Genomic DNA, 21312 nt, shown 5'->3' with positions numbered 1-21312 from the left:
TAAAATTCTTTCCAAGTTTCAAATATTAATCAATTTGTGAATTTATTATTAATATATTCTCAATGTGTAATTCTTAAATTTTCACAGGTTTTAAAACTACAAATTCGGAAATTTGCCATAGTTTCAAACATGTACGCTAAAATCTAACTTTCTACCATCTCGCGAGACACTCCTGGGAATTTTGCATTTACGAAAATTAAGACGTTTATTAGTATAAGTTACCAAATTTTCCTTGAATACGTGCGATGCGCGCATTTTGAGTAAAACTCACGTTGGAGTCATTTGAATGCTGGCTTAACGATCGCACCAAGCAGCTTTTCTCGCTTCCCCCTAGCTATACGGACTAATTAAAATGCGATGGAATTAATTTTTCAGCTTATTAAATAATTAACTCGTATCTATAGAGAACTATCTTGACTTCATAAATATATTCCTTTCCTCTTCGCCTACATCTTTTCCTTCTCTTCTCTCTTTCTTCTTTTGCATCTTATTTCAACCAAAGTTCAGTGGCGTAACGAATTTTTAGAGAGTCTACTACAAAGAAATTTACGGTTCTTTAACTATGCATCTCAAGTAAAGAATGATTTTGCTCTTCAAATCTTCGAGCTTCGCCGTCATTCTAAATAATAATATGATAATATATATATATACAAAAATAGAATAGAAAATACATGCGAATAATACAGTTCTCATCTATCACTCTTTCCTTATGCGCGTATCTTTATTTTTATTTTACTTTATCTTTCTTTATCCTATTTGTCCACCTTTTTTCTTTTCTCTTATTTCTTTTTTGCCTGTAGCTTTCTCTATCTCCTTTCAGTCTGCAAGGACATTAGTTACGCCACTGCCTGCTGCAACCAGCGCGTTTTGCGCTCGAGATTTAAGTCGAGTATAGCAGCACCCTCCAAGAGTTCGCGTTTTCCCCAGGAAACTTGATAATCCCGCCTGGTAATTATTTAAAGTTTTCGACGTCTGGATCTTACGCGAGTACCTCTGACGAAAGGGGAGAGAGTGTCTCCGAACGAAGATTTACCTTTGTTATTTCTAACTGTATGCAATGGAATATTTAATTAACGTCCTAATGCAATAATTGAGGCAACTTGCGGTGGAATATTTAATACTTAACCGAGCTTAAAACCAGAATAGGCTACTTCTTCTGGCACCGGCTGTTAATAAATGAACGCATTCATAAGTGAGTAACTTGGTTCTCTGTCGATTTACATATTGGCTATTACATCCACACACCCATATTGTCTAAATAAAGCCTTCAATATAATTTAAATATGCATGCTCATCATCATTAATATTAAAAATTTCAGAGCTCTTTTTTCCATTAACAGACATATAAATTATTAATGTGTAAATGTCGAGTTGCTCAAATTGTTACTAAAAGCGTATTCACTGGTTTATTATATTTAATATATATTTCTATTAAATTTTGGATTTCCATTAAAAAAAATCATCGTACACACAAAAATCATTGTACGCGATTATTATTGCAGAGAGAATATCCTCTTCCAAAGTACATTTATAAATCACTGAAGTTCCATCAACATCTCTGATTATTTATAATAACGTAATTATTTCGTGATATTCGGTAGTTATATGCAATAGAGCCAAATATTTACAATAATATTGTAGAAGAGATAATACACATATCAATAAATATCATATCGATCGATGATGCATAAGCACTAGAAAAAAACCGGCAATATGCATCCGCGTAAATATATTACAACTCGATATTAATCCGCGTGACGCCTACATAAAAACAATTTTCCCTCATACAGCGGCAAAATAATTCCAAATATCACGCTTACGTATATACATACATATATGTAAGCTGTTGATCGGAATAAATCGTTTCCGAGTAGGGAAGTGGTAGACAGGGCGATTCAGAGAGTTACCTTTTAAATAATTTATCATTATATTAAAATATGCGATTGCATCGCAGTATCAATGATTTCATATAGTGGTGTGTAACAGTCTTTGCCAAAAGTATAATGCATTTCTCTCGATAATTTGTAATAAATCAACTTCAGATTTTAAAATAAAAATGTGCAATAAAAATAAATTATTGTATTACACATAGTTAATTATTTTTTCACACAATATTTTCAATACATATCTTTTATATTTCATTAATGGTATAATAGTGTTTTTTTAATTTGCGTAAAATATTAATTTTAATTTGTGACTTAATATTAAAAATGATTAATATTAAATTATATATTATATATAAATTATATATAAATTATAATAATACTCCACTCTTTTTTTATCGAAATTTTATTTTTTCAGTGAAAATGCGGCCAATATTGCATCGTTTATTTGAAAATTGAAAGAGATGGACTTTGAATCACCTTATACAGATCCCCCGTGTGGTGAACAGAGGATTTCATCCAATCGTATTCATTTTAATCGGCCGTCATGCATATCAACGAACGGAACGGCAAGCAAAAGAAGAGAATCGAGGATATTTTCCGCCCGTTTCCCTTCGCTCACGGCGAGAGAAAGCTTGCGATAATTCTCACCATCCGTTACTGTTTTATATTTCTCTCACGTATCGGTCTCGTGGAGATAAGAACGAAAGTAGAGAATAATAGTGAGGAAACAAAACGTCGAAACGCCATGTTGGCAGCTTTTAATGTGTGTAACATACAAGTGAAACGAGTGAAAAAAGCGCACAAAATTTGCAATATAAAAAAAGGAAGGAAAATGGAATAGAAAGTGCGACGCGAGATAAGGGAAGATTGCTACACGTTCTGCATTTCGTACTTTCTTGATTCTAGATTCTCTCTTTACTATGTCTCAGATGAAAACGTGAAAAATTACTATTCAACTTGACATGAAATCTATTTCGGACAAAAAAAAAGCAAAATGATTTGTTTGCTAGAAATTGATAAAGCTTCTTTTAGAGAATTTGGAAACAAATATTAAAATACAAATAATTGAATATTAATGTGATATAAATTTAATAAAATTTCATATTATATATAAAAATTATTAAAAATATTTCAAATATTTAAAAAAAGATTCTTCTTTTTTTAAAAAAAGATTTTTCTTTTTTGTTGTTATATGTTATTGCTTTTATAAATGTAAAGTTTAATTGCTTTGTATATTTTTATATTTACACGACACAAATAGTAATCAAATTTTTTAACTTTTTATCAATATTAAATTTTGATCAATATTAAATTAAAATGTTTTTATCGCAGATTTGCATCGTATCGCAGAGAATTTCGAAATTCTGGCAATACTAGCTAGTCTGAAAAATATCAACCATAGTTCAAAACGATTCACCACTAAGCCGACTATCGTTCCGTGGATGTCCGATTACTCGAACTGTTTGTTAATACTCAATTTGATTGCTAACCGACTCGTCGATCGAAATACTCGCGATATCAATAACCGCGATACCACATCGATTCGATAGCTCAGAAAGTATAGCAGCTCGGTAAACTATCAATCACCACATTGAGTCCTGGATTTTGATCAAACGATTTTTAAGACTATGAACAACACGATTCACCATAACAAAATATGTTATAAATCAGTATAAATGCAACTATTTATTTCCTTTTTTGTTATTTTAATAAATTTTCTATTAAATTAAATATTTTAATCTTTCTTATATTATATAATTATCACCAGTAAGTATTAATTTTTAAATTCTTTTATCATTAAAAAAATTCATCTTTATATAGTTCTTTTTATTATACCATTTAATAAGTCGTCGGGGTCGTCGTGTAATGATAAAATAATATAGACCATTTATATTGCATCTCCTTAAAAATGAAAAATAAATTTATCTATAATTTCTTTACTTTATATATAATTTACTTTGTTTAAACTAAAATTTTTTTATTATTAAAATTTAATTTATTTTTAATCATATTTTCGAATTACAGCTTTACGTACGACTGTCTGACTTAAGATCATCGTGATCGTAACCGGCGCGGCGGTTTGCCGTGCACTGTCAGGCACAAAAGACGAGTGCCGTTAAAGTGCCGAGTGGCAGAGCGAGGAAAGCGTGTCGTTCCCGAAACGGCCATAAGTTTTCCTTCCCCATGGGAAGGTCGGCCACGGTCCATTACCCTGTACCATTCGCTCGGAAGCTAAGACCCGGTACATAAGACGACGGTTTTCTTTAATTGTTCGCTGCGAAGAGAAGATCCGGCAGCCCATCCCCTCATAAAAGTTACAAAAATGCCTCGGCAAATTATCTCCCGATGAAGAAAGAGATTCACGTTGAATTTGGCAACTGTTACCAAAATAATTCAATGAATATAGTCTCTAAAAAATTAAATTGTGTTTAGTTCGAGTGTGTATTTGTGCGTATAACGTAAATGAGAGAAAGAGAGAGACTTGATGCGAGCAAAGAAACGATAAAGAAGAAAATAAATAAATTCTTTATGAAATATCTAACTGCATGAACGTGACAAGGTCCAAATGAGTGTAACAGATTGAACGAAGAAGAAATAAATTTGCAGCACATTAAAAATCAAAAGTATAGTTTACATTAAAAGTTTCCTCGCTGAGACATTTTTCGCCGGTGGAAAAATAAAGTTAGCGACTGGAAAAACGAATACCTTCCAAGCGCATTACAGTGAAAAGTGATTTACGGGAAATACGTTTTCGCGCGAAAGGATCAATCGTATCTCTCTGAAAAAGAATATTTCTTTAGAGTTTCTTGCACGTCGTCTGACGGCGACGGGTGATAATTCGTCCATTAATTCCGTCTCCTTCACTTGCGAGGAGATGTCGGCGTCGTTGAACTTTCATTAACCTTTTCACGTCGCTCTCATATCCGCGTTATTCGTCCACCACGTCTAGGGAAATTCTAGTAACACTTATTTCGGCAAATATATATTGTAGATACCTCAAGCCACGCAAGATTTCGTCCTTCAAAACGGCTACTTTAATACGCGATCCGAGGATTCATTAATTTTCTTCTGCTCTCCCTTCCTATTCTCTTTTTTGCCGCCAAAAGATCCCTCTGTGATATTGCACGTGAATACACTGGGTGTCCTGCGAATCGAGCAACCCCTTATTTCATGCAAACACAAGGGAGGCGGTCCCAGTACAGTCGATACATCAATCTTAACACTTCCGGAAAAGTCGACCGCGGCGTGTCTCTATAATGCACTTTTATACCGAAGTGAACGGAGAAATAAGTCATGATGCTTCGAATGATGTATGATATTTTAACTATACTTTTCAGGATATTATCTTTCGAATATTATAAGACGATGTTATGCATATTTCTCATCAGTTATCTATCTACACATTTTATACGTTGCATTTTTCTATAACAGATGTTTCGTTCGTCGTGAACTATTGACGAGCAACGCGTGATCGATTGCAAACAATTTTTATAACAATTATAAAGATCAATTTCCCATAGATCACGTTGTATAATATAGATTCTATATGCCAAGAAAGACCTTAGGGAACTCGCATCAATGACCGTGATGTCGCTCTCTCTCTCCCTCTGGAGTCCATGAAATGAAGGTGTTTCAGGATATTAAACCCTCAGGAACCCGTAAGATGTTATTAAACCGTAAAGGATAAAATTACTTTGTTCCAGAAAGAGGTACATGCTGTCCTCAAATTATAAAATAATTCCTTTCATCAATTATAAAAAGTGATGACAAATTTGTCAAGACCCTCGATGATATTATCATCGAGAGATGATATTAACAAATTTTTTTATAAAAATGGTCAAATGCGGCTAAAATTATAAAAGTACGTATATATCATAATATGTTCCAGTGTGCTACATGCATTTTAGCTATTTGACTCACTATTTTTGGCCTTAAAATGTTACACAATAATGAAAGGATCAATATTATCTAATAACTTCTAAACTTCCTCAAGAAAATCCCGGCGTGGTGTCGACCGACTTTAATAACGATGCAAGCGGATAAGACCGTCCCGAAGGGCTCTGATTCATAACGATACGCGTGTTCGGGGGCGAGAAACTTCTCGTGGAAATATTGCGGAGCTCAGGAAACAAGTCGCGTACCGGGGCGCAGCCGGCCGTCCGGAAAGGCGAAACAGATTTCCTTTACTGCCCTTCTGCCCCAGCGACGATGAGGACTGTTACGATCGAAGGGACTTGGAAACTGTATTCGAAACGCGTCGAAAAACGATTTATTTAGGAGAAGTGGAGAGATAAAGACAGAGAGAGAAAGAAAGAAGGGGTGTGCAGGCACCCCTTTGTGAAGCATTTTTCTTTTCTTTCTTTTTTTTTTTTTTTCCTTGAATACCCGCGACGCTCGCTCATTCGCTCGCAATTGTCCTAAGTCGAAACCGCATCCATTACGTATTTACGTGCCAAGAGGAAGACTCTTTGCAGATCGCTTTTCCCTTTACCTCGTCGCGAGCTTTGCGTCGTAGTCATCGACATCGCAAACTCGTCGTCTCCTTCCTCGCGGTACTTTTACACCGCAGGGCACAGATGCCTGTAATATTACATCCTCCGGTCCCTTTTATGGATATTGCTACGCCGCCTCTGCACATCCACGCTCTGTATCTGTGTGAATTATTATACGCGAGCACACAGTGTGTATATACATATATATACGCGCCTGCGCGTATATTCGTATAACGTCGAGACCGGGCTGTCCTTATTATTACCTCGAAGTCTGTCGTGAATTTCAGAGTGTCATGTTTCAGTTGCAAAGTTTAAGCTTCATTTCGGAGCCGTTTATGTCACTTCTCGATCGAGAAATCGGAAAATTTATACGGTATAATGAAATAGATTTTATGTAATACGGTGTAACAATAAAATGCAGTTCTATAAATTTGCCTTCCTATATATTTGGATATGTCGAGCGATACAAATGACATTACTATTTATGTATAATTATTATAATAATATATTGAAGAAATTTATATAATGTATTAATGTGTGTCTGTGTTCTCTTTTTTTCTTACTTTTCTCTAAAATCTAAAGAAATGTCTGTTATCTATAAAATAAAAGTTAAAAAGATTTTAAAGTTTCATAATTTAAGAATAAAAAATATGTATTGACATTATAGAAAATTCACTTCTAACTATTAAATGCAGTACTTTCTTACCACTTTAACAATTATCAACTTTCCTCCTTACTTTATCACAGCGCCTTAATGCCAGCACAAGCCGAAACCGCGAACTTATTCGGGCCACTTCACGCGTTTCATGAATATTAAATACCTCCCTTAATTCGGATTCTTACAAAGTCCTACAAAGCACTATCGCGTTCACTTTCGCGCATTATTAAATATTTTTGGTATATAGGAGATTTGTGGAATTATCTAAATTTATATGTAGAAAAGTATAAATTGATAATTTATAAATAAATACATATATATATATAAATTTAGATAATTCCAACAGTTCCTGTGCAATAAAAATTTTTATTTTATTGCAGTCCCCGTTTTATATAATCTATGTGAATATTTCGATGTCGCCTCTCTCTCTTTCTCTCTTATATCTGCTGGATACGCTTCGTCGAATTTCATTATCGAACATCTACTTCGGTTAAGTCGGTTTCCTGAGACTTCGCAAATTACGAAAATCAAGGGAACTCTGGTAAGCGTAGAGGATACTCCCATTTCCTGCTTTCGCGCGCGCTCCTTGTTCTCTCATCGCATGCTCAACTGGCTCAAACTATATAATAATTCTCTCGTCTAATATAATATCGGATATAGTCGAAATCAATCATTCAATGATTCGACGGAAAGCTCGCGTTTTCCGAAGACTTGATGCGAGATTCGCGGCGCTATTTTCCCGGCGCGGCATAAAGGAACGGTAAAAGGTTTCCGGCAGGAACAGATGTGAAAAGTCGCAGACGGCCGGGCGGAAATAAACTGCGGCATATGTCGTCGCGCCCCGTCCTTATCCTTTAACGTTCTTCCTTTGGCGTCCTTTACGACGTTTTCGTGCCGGAGGTAAGAGTGCGCCGAGACGAGCTCGCGGCGGTAAAAGGCTAATTGGCAATTTATGAACATGGGTGGGGTTATCTAAACACTGTATAAACGCGGACGACGTCCAACTGTATTAGTCCCGTAGTGTCCCGAGTGCATAAAGACGGACACATAAAAAAATACACGTGTGGACGGTGAAGAGCGACGACGAGAGGTAATTTCAGGTGGACGAATGTACAATGCACAGTGCTGGATAAAAAGCTACTCGAGAGTAAGGTACTCGAAAAGCATTACTTGAATTAAATTTGCCGTACGTTCGTTTCGGACCCCTCTTTGCAGACCTCTCGCTATAAATGCGAAAAGAAATATATTGTCAAACGCCATACGTTAACGTTTTAATGATATTTACGTTACTTTTAGTGATCTTTCAGAGAGATAAATTTTTCTCAGCTATTTTTTTATACCCGAATTTTGATATTACACAAGTTTAAAAAATTTATGTTTAATTTTGTCTGACTGCCTGCAATTTTCATGTATTACAGTAAACCTAGCAAGAATATAATAGGCAATTCTCGCAATTATAGTATAGTTTTTCGATTAAAAATTCGCATGAATTCGCTATCGCAATTTTTACGAGCATTCTCACAGATCGATACTGGATTCCGATGCAATGACGCGAAGAAATCCTTAGTCTGCTTTTTCAATTTACCTACTGTTCCTCCTCCCATCGTGGAGCATACGATTTCAAATATCTCAGCGCGAAAAGCAACCTGAATACGTGCAATACGTTCGTAGCATTTTCTATTCTTTCTTTTTTTTTGTTTCATATTTTATGATTTAAGACTTTAAGACATCTTTTCTAAAAAAATTGTTTTACACATGAATATATGTTATATATATTTATTATGCAATTTATGCATATAATTGATATTGCAAAATATCGTATATGTCACATATACACTGCTGTTTGTGAAAATTGCAACACCATGAAGGAATAATGATATTAGCCGTGTTGCAATTTTTACAAACAGCAGTATATAATACAATTTGATAGATAGAAGATTTTGCATTTTCTATTTAAGCAGAATCAGATTTTTATGTCTCATTATGTCAGATGTAATCTACAAGCCGTATCAAAAACTTTGTCTAGCTTGTAATTTTATTTTTTTTTATTCCACAACAATACACACGATCGTGATGTTTATCGTCGTGTGTCCAATGTGTAATAATTGATAGCTCGCAGTGCTTTCTTCGAAAATTTTTTTTATCCGAGTAACTATCCTTTTAATTACATTTCCTCCGTTCTTCGTTCTTTTACGATCGGACTTTTTATTTGCGCGGCTAAACAGCAACACAATACGAAGATTACCTTGCCTGATCCGATTGTCCGATCGTCCACGCGCTCGTATTTTCCCGCCGATCTCGTAATTGCCCTTTTACGCTGATCACTATTTACTGCTGTGTTTCGCATTACGTTGATTATTCGCATGTAAGTCCACCCCGACCGACTATGGACGCGTGATAAAGCGCGATAGCGAAACGTAGGTATCTCCCGCGACATATCTCCCGACATTTTATCGACGTCGTAATTTAGAACGAGGCGTCCCATGGATATCTCGAGCCCCGCTTCGACCGATTTACGGCCCTGAATAGCGCACACCTGCATCTCGAGCCTCTTCCGTCCTGTTCTTTTTCGCGAATATTATTTTTCCGCGAAATAATGGAATCAAATAAACGGAGAATGTTAGGAAGTTTACGCGAACTCGGGGTAAAATTTTGCGCGTGATACATTTTGGGGGGAGGGGGGGAAGAAAAGAGTCTGGCTTTTCTCATTTTTTATAATCAAAATGCATAGATATAGTCATTATATCGCTTATCGCTCGGAATATTATAACATTTCTCACTCACCGATACGTGCAATAGCTGAGTTGTAGTACAGCACACATTGATCTGAAAACAAAATATTCAAATTATGTATACATATACATATGTGTGTGTCGAATATCTCATAAACAGTTATAAAAAAATGCAGTTTAAAAGAAATATTTTTATTTTGCATACCTCACAGTTGTCCAGACGCCGCTCGATGCCTCCCTGGGCCTCCTCCTCCTCTCTTGGTCCATGGTAACACTCACGACACTCGCGAAAACACGAATAATTACGATCGCCCGACACTTTACACGGCACTCCCGACGCGCGAAACTTTACACGACACTCCCGACACGACGCGCGAATCGCACTGTGCACCGCAATGTTACCTGTAACAAATAAAATACATAGATATTAGAATAATCTTATTATTTCGCATTATGACATACACAATATAAATGTATGTAAACTAGAATTAACGATAAATATATCGCAACACATTCGCGCGCACGAAAACAGGTTAAGTTGGGTTATGTTGACAAGATTGCATTTTGCATCGAATTTTTCGCGAAATATGCGTTTCGAACAATTACGACTATTATATTAACGTTGAAATTGTGATATGCGATTGATAAATGTTACAATACAAAGGTTAGAAATCGTTTCTAACGATTATGCTTACTAATTAATCACAGCGGGACGCAGCTCGAACTGCCTGATACTCGCGGCGTTTCGGTAATGGCCGCTATTCGCTACAAACGTCGGCAACTTCACTCTAATAGCGCGCGCGCGATACTATATACATGACTTATATATAATATTAATAATTAATTAAAACTCGAAGGAGATTCGTTCGAAAAGATATAGCTTTAGAAAGAAAAAATATTAATCGAGAATAAGATATTATATAACATATTATTTACAACATATTACTACTTTATAACTTTTACTATATTATTATTTAAAAATTTAATTAGCAAATTATAACATACACAATATAAATATAAATATGTAAGCTAAAATATTTAATTAGCAAATTTTCGCTTTATTTCGCTTTATTATTAATATTTTGTAATAGAAATCAGCTGATTAAAACATTAATTTGCTAATTAATTTTTAAAATAATATGTTATAAAAATTAAAATAATGTTTTAAATAATATATTATAATACTTTAAACACGATTAATATTTTTGACAGTTATCAGCTGATTTCTGTCAAAAAAAATTAATCGAATTTAAACGAACTTTATATTATTTTTTTAAAATATTTTTTTAAACATAAAACCGAAGAATAGCGCGCGCATAGCGCGCGCTTGTGTTGTTCTAGTATAATATAAATTTTATAAAAAATATATCATACACAAGACGATATATTATATTATAAAATATATATTTTGTATGTATATCTTATAAAATAAGAAGAAATGCTAGTAATATGATGAGACTTTTATCCAATTAATTTGAAGAATTTCTTATGCGCAACAACGTGATGAAAGTAAGATTATATGTCTGCGACAGACGCGAAACATTGCATAAGAACTCCATACAAAATCTGCGCTATCTTTTTCGCGAAAATCCGAGACGAACTTTACGTAACACTGGCCGTTCTTTTATTCCCAGACTCCGAGCAGTCGCCGGCCGTATACCTCAGGGACGATCCACTGTTTGGTACCCTTCAATTGCAGCAACACAGCGAGCTCCGTGCGCCTACGGCGGAACGGGCGGCCTTCTACCTCGATGCAGCAGTCGCCGGTCGTCAACGGGAGGACGGCGACGCGCATATGCTCTACACATTGCACGTGTATCAATACAGCGTCGCCGGCAAGGGCGGAGGTAAATAAATTTTCGTCTCGAATTCCCTTGAATCCACTATATATATTACCCCCCCCCCCCCCACGGATTCGTTATTTCAGAGTTTAAGTCTAAATACGCGATATCGTTATTGTCTTTATGCTACGAAAATCAAAAATAACCGCTGTGTTTCTCGACTGTGCAGTTGCCGGTGGCAGAAGTCGGCTGCATCTGATGGACCTAGGAAATTCCGACCGCGGCAAGTCCTCGGGCGGAATTCCCCTCTCTGGTCTGGGCAACATTCTGCTCGCGATCTTCAACGGCCAGAAGCATCTGCCGTACAAGGAGCACAAACTAACGCAACTGCTCAAGGAGTGCCTAAGTTCTCTGACCTGCCACGCGGCTATGATAGCCCACGTGTCGCCCAACGCCCAGCACTATACGGAAACTCTCACCACCGTTCAACTGGCGTCGAGGATCCACCGGATGCGACGTCGAAAGATCAAGTTCGTCGGCGGCGGCACGCAAGGTGCCGGGAGCGGCGGAAGTTCCGGCGAGGAGGCGGCTCGACAAAATAGCGAGTGCGATCCCAGCTCGAGCGATCTGTCCGCGGATACGGTGATTTACGTAGGTCCGAGCGCCGACGATGCCACCGACGGCGAGCACCCGCCCGTCTACATTCCCAGCTTGAATTCCGGCGACAATCGTTGCGCGATGGGCAGGATACTTCGCGGTTCCGCCGCCGAGAGACCGAGCAAGGGAGGCCCCGAGGAGCGCAGTCCGGCGCACAAATCCAAGACGGTGAAGACGTTGACGCAGACCGCGTCGAAGCAGACCTCGCCGGCGCACAGCGCGACGCCCAAGGCGAGTCCGGCCAGGAAGAACTCCTCGTCGAAGAGCGCGTCCTCGTCGTCTAAACTCAACGATTCGCCAGGTAGCAAGATCCCGGTAGCGGCGCCGAGCGGCGGCTCCGACGAACAGTGGATAGACGGTCCGAGAATTTCAAAGTCGAAGGTGGCGGAGGCAAGACACATGCTGAAAGATTCGCATCACAAACGAGAGACGTGGATCGACGGGCCGATGCAGTTGACCAGCGCGCCGGCGCTGCAACTGCACACTCATCAGCATTCGTCTGCCGGCTACGGTTTCATGGACAGTCACAAGAAGAGCATGATCAGGAAATGGGTGGAGAATCAATCGTCGCAGATACAGCGGACGAAACACGCCGGGCCGAGGCTCGACTCCTCCAAGATGTCCTCCGGTCAATCGTCCGGTCAGTTTAAAGAACTGACGCAGTTCAAAACCTGCGGCGGTGCGGAGGACGACGATACGTCATTGTCCACAGCGGAGAGCGACAGCTTGAAAGCGAACGAGATCGAGGATATAACCGAGAAATTGAGCGCCAAGCTGAATCTGCTTAACGTTAAATCCAATACGGATTCGGGGTTAGATCTGACGGCGAGCCCGGTGATGGATGACAGTGTCGAAAAGGGGAAGCTCGAGCTGCCGGATGACGAAGACGATGATGAAGAAATTGTCGTACCTCCGCCGTTACCGTTGATCGAACCGCTCAGTAATGGAGTAAGCCGGGAAGTCTCCATGGAAAGTCTGAATTTGTCGCACAAGGATATCGTTCTGCCTTCGAGGCATTCGTTGTCCTCGGAGGATGAGATTTTGGAGATTGTCGAGGTGGAAGACTTGGAACCGGTACCTATGCAAGACTCGTGCTTACAAGTCACTGAAGAGGACATCGCGCTCTGTATGGGTGAAAATCCTCTGCCCGAGAGCGATCAGGAAGAACATCCTCTAAGAATTCTTAGCCAAGAAAATCTCACCGTGGTATCAACTTTCACAGGTGAGTAATTTCATCTATGCAGAATACTCAGTTTTCTAATTATACTTCAATTATATTTCAATATTATATATATATTTTTTAATTATTTCAATATTAATTATAAATATTTATAATGCCGTTTAATTGTCGAAGGTTGAGTTTATTTTACTATAATTTATCCTAGGCGTTTCTCGCTCTTTGAATCAAGATAATACAATTTCTGTAAAAATGTTTCTTTCAATCATACAATCACATTCAACTTTTATCTCCCCGCAATTTCATTTGTTGTAAAAACTTCAATAAACTTCTGTAGCAATTCTCCGTATGGTCTCGAAATCGATTTTTTGATCCTAGAAGCTTATAATAGGCCATGCGCGGTAGAAAACAATAACTTCTCTCGAAGACAGAGACTCCGATATAATTACATGTCATTGCGTCCCTTCCTTCTCAAACCAAAGCGGACAGCTGTCTCCTAGTTCCGCTATTTTCCCCCTTCGTTCTTATCCGGCGACTTCTTGGACGGTATAAGATATAAAAACTTGGACGAAAGGTATACGAAACAAAAAAAAATCATTTCCAGACTCCATGTCGGTGATGTCAGACACGGAGAGATACAGACCGCATTATCCGCCACCGGTTGGTGCCGGTGTTCTACCTAGGCCGTACTTCGACCACGAAGACTTTCTCGAGCAAGAGACCAGGCACAAGTTCGATCAGCTGGCCCGTCTCCACGAGCTCTACCAAAGCAAACTCGCTCTCGCCAACGTTTCCAACTCCGTGACTTATCAGAGAGAAAATTCTTCCACCGTCAACGTACGAGAGGCTCCATGTAAGTTTTTGAGATTGAATATCAATTCTATAGACGATAAAAAGAAAACCAGACAGATTTCTTTTTACTGCTACATTAAATTGTTTCAAGAGACAGGCGTTATTTGTCGTTCTCTTCAGGATTACGTACACAAGCTGTATAATTCCTCACTCACGATCGTCGCAATTAAAAGCGATTTTAAATCTAAGATTTTAATTTATTTTCAAATTCGCATAAAAACAATACTTTATTTTATGAATCCCCCCTCAATTCTCTTTATTAATAATTGAAACAAATGCGAAACAAAATATAGAATTACGATAACGCAAATAAAAAATCAGAGTCGTGATCTGCCGTTCGGTTAAAAATAAAAGATTGTTTTCAAATGAGAAATCGATTTCATCGAGGCACCCAGCCCCAGCAATCTGCGGTCTACATCCAGTATAACATTAACGCAGGACAAATTCCAGCAGCGACCGTCTTCCGTCCGCCGTCTCGCTGTCAATCCTTGTCTCTTTCGGATGTCTTATTCAACGACAACGTGAGCAATCACGGCAGCATCTACAGTGAACCCGCGTACATAGCCGGCAAGCCGGATCAGGAGAAGATCTGCGATAATTGTCGTCAGAGCATGTCCAGACCCGCCACTGCCTCTTATTGGTATCCCAGTAGCGTCGCCCATCTCGCCAGTCCAAGAAGGTACTGCGGCAAGCTGGGCGACTGCAACATCTCTAGTCTGAGGCATCCGGATGGCGCTTCGAATCCGAACTTGAAGGAAGAGATCGAAAGGATACCCGGAAATGGAGCGTCCGGCTCGGATCCTGAGGAGGAATATATAGAAGCGAAGAAGCTATTCACGGCTGCCGAGAGATCCGAGAGAACGGTAACAGGAAAATCCGACTTCGAAGAAGATCTCAAGATACAAGGTACGAACAACGTTAAAGTCTTAAAAAACGCTTTCAGGTATTTTTCAATCTTTACGACATTTTTATAAAAATTTGTATCGATTAAAAATCGATAAAAAATTCAATCGTAACGTCTTTAATTCTCGATTTAAATAGAAATATTCAATTGCATTTTTCAATAAATTTGTACTTAAAAAAATTAAATCTGTTAATAAATCAACGCGCTGTTCCGTCATATTAAAGATAGTAAATAATATTTATATATTTTATATTTCAGGCGGCACCCCCTTGCAATTTTCAATACCGTCTCCGGCGCCGTCCTCCGGACGAATGCAGCGCAAGATCCTTAGCCTCGGCTCCTCGTTCGGCCTCAACAAGGAGAGCTCCGATTCTGGTGCAGATACAACACCGCGAGCGGCTAAACTATCACCGGCCACCCTGTCCAGACATCGTGCCGAGAGCTCCGGTTACGACAGTATCGTTAGAGACAGTGAGACGAGTAGTATCGCTAGCGATTCGTCCCGGCAAACCGGCGCGTTACAGGAACATCAAGGTAATCATCAAGCATCTTTCGACCATTCATTCACGAAAAATCGTACGATCGATCTAATATTTACAAAATTATTAATTGCGTTAATTAAAAAAAAAAAAATTTTAACTGGGATCGATATACATTTAAGAAAAGTGCTTATATATCTGCTGCTAAATTAAAATATAGAAAATAGTCCGAGAGGAATCTATTCGCTTTTTTTTTATATAGTAGTAGCAGCAATTAGTTGATTTTTTAAATAACTCGCTTCGCATGGAAATTTCACTCCATCTCTTCTCTCGTTATTTATCCTATTATCTAATCTAACTGCTCGAATCTTTTCAAAACTATCTAATATCCGACTCCAGTCAAATATGCAAAGCACGAAATTGTCGGAAGTCTTCTTCACATATTCCTAGAAAGGATATACGCAAGCTCTAAAACGATCCCGCCGTACGGTGATTCTCCTCAGGTGGCGCGCTGGGGGTTTTAACCTCGACGTTGTGCGGGTGTTTCAGCGGTGGAACAGCGGGCGGCAGGGTACGAGCTTCGGCGGTCGCGGGCCCACTGCCGGGCTCAACCGGGGCCGCCCGCGGAGTCGGCGATTCTCGCGTATACAGGCGAGGACGTAGACATCCTGGACAGGCGCGCGCAGGTACGCTCGAATCCACGTGGAACGATGTCCAGGATACACAGCCTGCGCCTGCGCCAGCGCCTTCTTAGACTGGAGTTACGAAACGCCAAAAGACGTCTAATGGTACCCGACACTCGCTGGGATTATAATCGTAAGTATCAGTTCTTTTTTGTGATCGGCAGATCGCTAAAAGATTCAAATGTCACGTCTAGATGTTTTAATTTCTTTCTCCACAATTGCATTGCTTTTATTATTCCGAAAGAGAACGTGTCACGATTTTTTAATATAATTCGATAATAATCATTAAATTTTACTGCAACATATATGTATAACTTTGTGTATATATATATATATTTAATTTATTTAAATCAAATTTCTAAGTAAAATTGATTTAATAATGAATATTATTATATTTATGGATTTAATAATATTTATATAGTGTCTATAATTTTACGATATATAGCAAATTTTGATTAGTGACATGCTCGATCATATCTCATTTTAAAAATAGTGTACGTGGAGGACGGTATGGACTGGCGAAATCCGTCATTTTTGGAAGCTCTGATGGCGGAGACGTGCATTCTACAGAAAAGAGTGGAGGCTTGTAAGAGCCACGTTCTTCTGGTCACCTGCTTCGATTCCTGTCCTCAGCAGCCGACAACGGCCGAGATTAAAATCACCTAACGTAAACTCAGATCAGCACGCACGACCGCGTGTTGATCACATCATCAATCCCGCCCATCCACCTACGAATTTAATCGTTGAAACGAGACGAGCGAGGTCGCCGAATTAAATGGAATAAATTAGCAGGGAAATGGCGTCGATGTCGCTCGACTCCGTCCAGTAGTTGTTAATGATATATTGTGGTCGCTGTCATCGTCATCGTATTGTTAAGCCTAAGACGGTACTAGCAACATTAAACGAGTAACGAGGAAAGCTAAAAAAAAAAGTCTCACACCGAAGTATTCGCACACGTACACGCACACGCACGTGTCTTATCGAGAAGTTATATTATAGAGTTCTAACGAAAAATGTATTCGTGTTAGAGATTTTGCGATTGTTTCAGTTTCAACGATATATTTCTCAGGATACATGACGAAGATAATTAAGCAATTCTCGCGTGTTTTTATAGCGACACAAGTAAGTCAGTTTCGAGAGAAATGTTCCGTGCCGTGTTTATATTGGCATTATAATAATTTTATGTGAGAGTTGATATACTTTGTTTTCGCATTCTATTATTCACGTCAGAGTTATTTAAAACACCATCGCTGCCATACTACTGTCTGACTGATGCCATTAGTAAGTTATAAGAGGTAAATTTCCGATCTAAAGACTGCCGGCCAATCGGTCAAATTGCGTATAATTCATCGGGAACAGCGACGAACAAAGAGGATAAAACTGTCGCGGTAGACACTAGAAATATTAATCTCAATCTAGAAACAATACGATATTACATATTCGTGATCGAGTCAATCGCGGATTTAAAAGACAGTCGAGTGAAAATCGAGAAAACCGGATCATAAACGATCGCAAGTTAGCTATAATTATACGAACAATCTCGATTATTACAATACCAACAATTGAGATCATCTACAATCTAAAAAGCAACGAGAGAGTGGCTAAATTTTTCTTTCTCTATGATCTTTCGCCGATGATTCAGGGAGAGAGAAGAAATTCAGCAATGCTAATTAATTTAGATTGTCGATGGATTCGTAACAATAGAAGTTAGATGTTAGAAATAAATGCAAATTTTTTTCATCATAATATCGAGCTTCGATCTGGAAGAAAAGCCAAACGAAAGCAATTTGGGAGAAATTTGCCGTGAGTGAACGAGCAACGCACTGCCAAAATAGTGCAAGAAAAAGAAATCTTTTATATACCATTAACGATCAATCGATTAACGAAATGCGCCGTACGTAATGTATTTAATACACGCACGTTAATTCATGGTATTATCGTAGCTTTAATCGTTATCAACAGTTACCGCACTTCGTAGGGTTCTGTAACTCACTTAGAAAGAGAGAAAAAGCGAAAAAAGAGACAGAGTGAATGAAAGAAAGAAAGAATAAACGCGCGCATGGAAAAGAAGGAAGAGAGATGAGAATAACAATAAACCGTAAACTTTTGCTAATCGTGAGAAATGTTCGCGCGAGTGCTATTGAAACTTATGGAAAAAAGAGAAATAAAGAGAGAAAGGAGAGAAAAAAAATCACTCGTTTCTAATGAGAATGTTATGCGAAGAGAGGACACAGAGAGAGGATATAAGCACAGACGGGGATAAAGTCGGGAAGAATAAAAATAGATGGGATAAAAATAAATCGGCATGGGAGTAATGCGTAAAAGAGAAGAAAGGGGGAGGGCAGAAACAGAGGTATTCTAGTTTTCTGATGCGAGTCGTGATGGACCGATATCGATGGAAAACGACCTGTTTTTCTCGTCCTAAACTGTTATACCTTGAGGTTTATGCATGATACACACGTATATGTATATGAATATATAAGCACACACACATATACACGTATACACAGATACATATACACACACAATATGCGAAACAATATTGTACGTGAGTACCGACGTGAATAAAACGCGAACACGCGACTGATTATCACACGTATATATATAGACACATTTATATTCTGCATCTAGCGTTAAATGCGAGCATCTCTAAAAAAATAAATTTTTTAAATTTAAATAATATATATATGTATATCTCTAATATAATTTTGAAATTGCACAGCGAATATCACTGCGGACTAAAAAATTTAATGAGCCGCATTTAGCGTTAAACGCGAGATGTAAATGCGAAGGCATGAACATCATTTCCACAGATTCGTGGAACGGCACCGAACTAATCGTCCACGGATGGAAAGTAAAGCCAAGTGACTCCTTCGTGTCGCCCTGTGCTAATTAAAGAGATTCTACACGTTCGTTTCTCCGTATCTCGCTCATCAACGACCAAAGAAAATGTGAATTTACCGCTGAAATCGTCGTCATTGCTTTATCTGTCGGTTCTTTCTATTAATAATGAATGTCCGATGTATAATATATTGTTGAACCAATTGTTTATCACAGAAAAATTACAATTTTTCATGTTAATTACTCAAATTGTTGCGATCGGCTACGATAATTAACGTTTCGTTCTCCCCAAAGACTTCCCAAAAGAATTATATCCAGGAATTTTCACTTCCGTTTGTTCGAAAATCGCGAAAAAGGTTTTTTCAGTTTATCGCGTATAACGTTAAAATTTATATAATATTGTCGCGTGTCCGAATTCAATCTGACAATGAGTTAAAAAAACATTGCCAAGAGCGTATCAGTCCGTCTGCCGTGAATACAACAGTAATAATAACGAATTATAGTGATAGTAATTATTAATTGTAACTAGCAATCTACTTCCACTTTCCACCGGAAAACATGCGTCTCTGTATCATAGTATTTGTATGATATTTATATTTTATATGTACAAATTAGTCATGTAATTTCTTGTAATAAAGATCAATTTACAACGTGCATCCCGAAATCATTTTTTTTGTCTCTATTCCAGATATCCTTTGTCAGCTGTCATATAAACCATTTTAATTTCACCGACAAAATATATTTTTATTATCATAATTATCTTTTGTTTCAATTGCATAAAAAAAAGTCCGGAAGGAAAGATTATGTACTTCTGATAATGTGATGCGAGTGATAAAACGAGTCTCGAATTTATTATTTTTCAAAGTGACTTACGCCACTTCCAAAATAAGCGGCTCATATACCGTCATACGTTAAACGAGCGCAAGAAGGAGAGCGACCCTGACGAATTCCTGAGACAATTTATTGGGACGTTCTAGGCCGCGACGCAATTCTAGGCGGCGTATGCGAATGTAGGTCCACCTCCGTTTATCCGTCGACGCTTATACTTTGTTTCACAACGCAAAACTGCACGCGAAACTTCGCGCAGAAGATGGCCACGACGTTCAAGATGAATCGCGTACCGTCTCGGAGAAATTGCGTGACAGATGATCGAGCGTAATAATAAAAGATTTACGTAAAAAAAAACCATAGAGAAAGAGAGAGAGAGAGAACGCTCTAACAAAAATTAGTGCAATTTTTAAATGTCAATTTACCTTAATTAATCGATGCGTAACAAGCTGACTAATTATTGTAGCGTCGTGTTTTTCTCAATAATGATAAGATTACGATAAGTAAATGATTACTTCGATTATGTTTGTATAATATTAAGCTGAAATTAAATGCATTAAAATTGCGATAATAAAATGTACATAAAATGTAACGTAAAGAAGACTCTCATAGATATTTGAACGAAAAAAATAAAGATCCACATGAAATCTCTCTATCGGTTTTAAATGCAGGATGCGATGCAGTCAGCATACAAAGTAATGACTCGAAAATCATTGCGTCAGCAATGTCAGCCAATTTAGCTGCGGGATGCATAACCTTGCAGCTCAATTATCCCAGTCACTGATAAAATACGATTATGGTCGCAATTAAATCCTTAAAATCCACACGCTGATTACAATGTGTATCACGTAATAGCGCAAATCTCGACATTTGAATAAATGGTCTGAGGATACAATTGAATCAACTATAATTTTGCATGTGCGAAAAAATACGTCGCATAAATATTATCGCTATTGTTAATTTAAATGATGATAATGCTTTCATTGTGCGTTCACACAACTATGTAAAAAAGATGTACGAAGATAATAATGTAATAATCCTGAATATTTCTATACATAAGAATTATTTCTGTACGTAAGAATTATTTTAAGACTAATCTATTCTATTAATTAGATTATCAAAGAATTAGCTCTATAAATAAAACAAAGCTACTCTCGAACAAATCTGCAGTGCTTGCAATTTGTTCTAAATAATAAATTATAATGTGCGTGCGATCACGCGACTGTGATTTCCGTATTCACTTCTATAAGACTTCATAAGATTACATGAACGTCATCACTTATTCAATATAATATTGAATTTCTCAAAAATTACTCTCGACTGCTATAGAAAATAAATTCA

At 37.9% G+C, this 21312-nt stretch overlaps 2 protein-coding genes across 7 annotated transcripts in view; one reads left to right on the top strand and one right to left on the bottom strand.

Moving 5' to 3' along the window:
- Window positions 1-19797, top strand: part of LOC145944111 (uncharacterized) — a 332431-nt gene extending 312634 nt beyond the window's left edge. Inside the window, exons 15-21 of one of the 3 annotated variants that reach the window (XR_014426620.1) lie at window positions 11404-11616; window positions 11780-13429; window positions 13989-14237; window positions 14687-15142; window positions 15399-15674; window positions 16123-16435; window positions 16796-16931. Coding sequence is in view for 2 of the 3 variants with exons in the window: in XM_083052206.1 (XP_082908332.1) it covers window positions 11404-11616; window positions 11780-13429; window positions 13989-14237; window positions 14687-15142; window positions 15399-15674; window positions 16169-16435; window positions 16796-16968 (3284 nt within the window). In the remaining variant the exon portion in view is untranslated. Of the gene's footprint in view, window positions 1-11403; window positions 11617-11779; window positions 13430-13988; window positions 14238-14674; window positions 15143-15398; window positions 15675-16122; window positions 16436-16795 lie in introns of those variants that run through there. The other 2 variants (XM_083052206.1, XM_083052207.1) reach the window with 2 other exon arrangements.
- Window positions 1-21312, bottom strand: part of LOC145944121 (uncharacterized) — a 399257-nt gene that overhangs the window by 310163 nt on the left and 67782 nt on the right. For 3 of the 4 annotated variants that reach the window (XM_083052238.1, XM_083052240.1, XM_083052241.1), the window contains exons 4-5: window positions 9975-10171; window positions 9822-9863 (exon numbers count right to left, since the gene is read on the bottom strand). In XM_083052238.1, the coding sequence (XP_082908364.1) occupies window positions 9822-9863; window positions 9975-10171 (239 nt within the window). Of the gene's footprint in view, window positions 1-9821; window positions 9864-9974; window positions 10172-21312 lie in introns of those variants that run through there. The other variant, XM_083052242.1, reaches the window with a different exon arrangement.

The sequence above is a fragment of the Prenolepis imparis genome, unplaced genomic scaffold (genome assembly GCF_030444845.1).
Source record: "Prenolepis imparis isolate NDT839.2.m4 unplaced genomic scaffold, iyPreImpa1.0 SCAF_12, whole genome shotgun sequence".
Classification (NCBI taxonomy): domain Eukaryota; kingdom Metazoa; phylum Arthropoda; class Insecta; order Hymenoptera; family Formicidae; genus Prenolepis; species Prenolepis imparis.
This window is presented reverse-complemented; position numbering and strand designations above follow the sequence as displayed.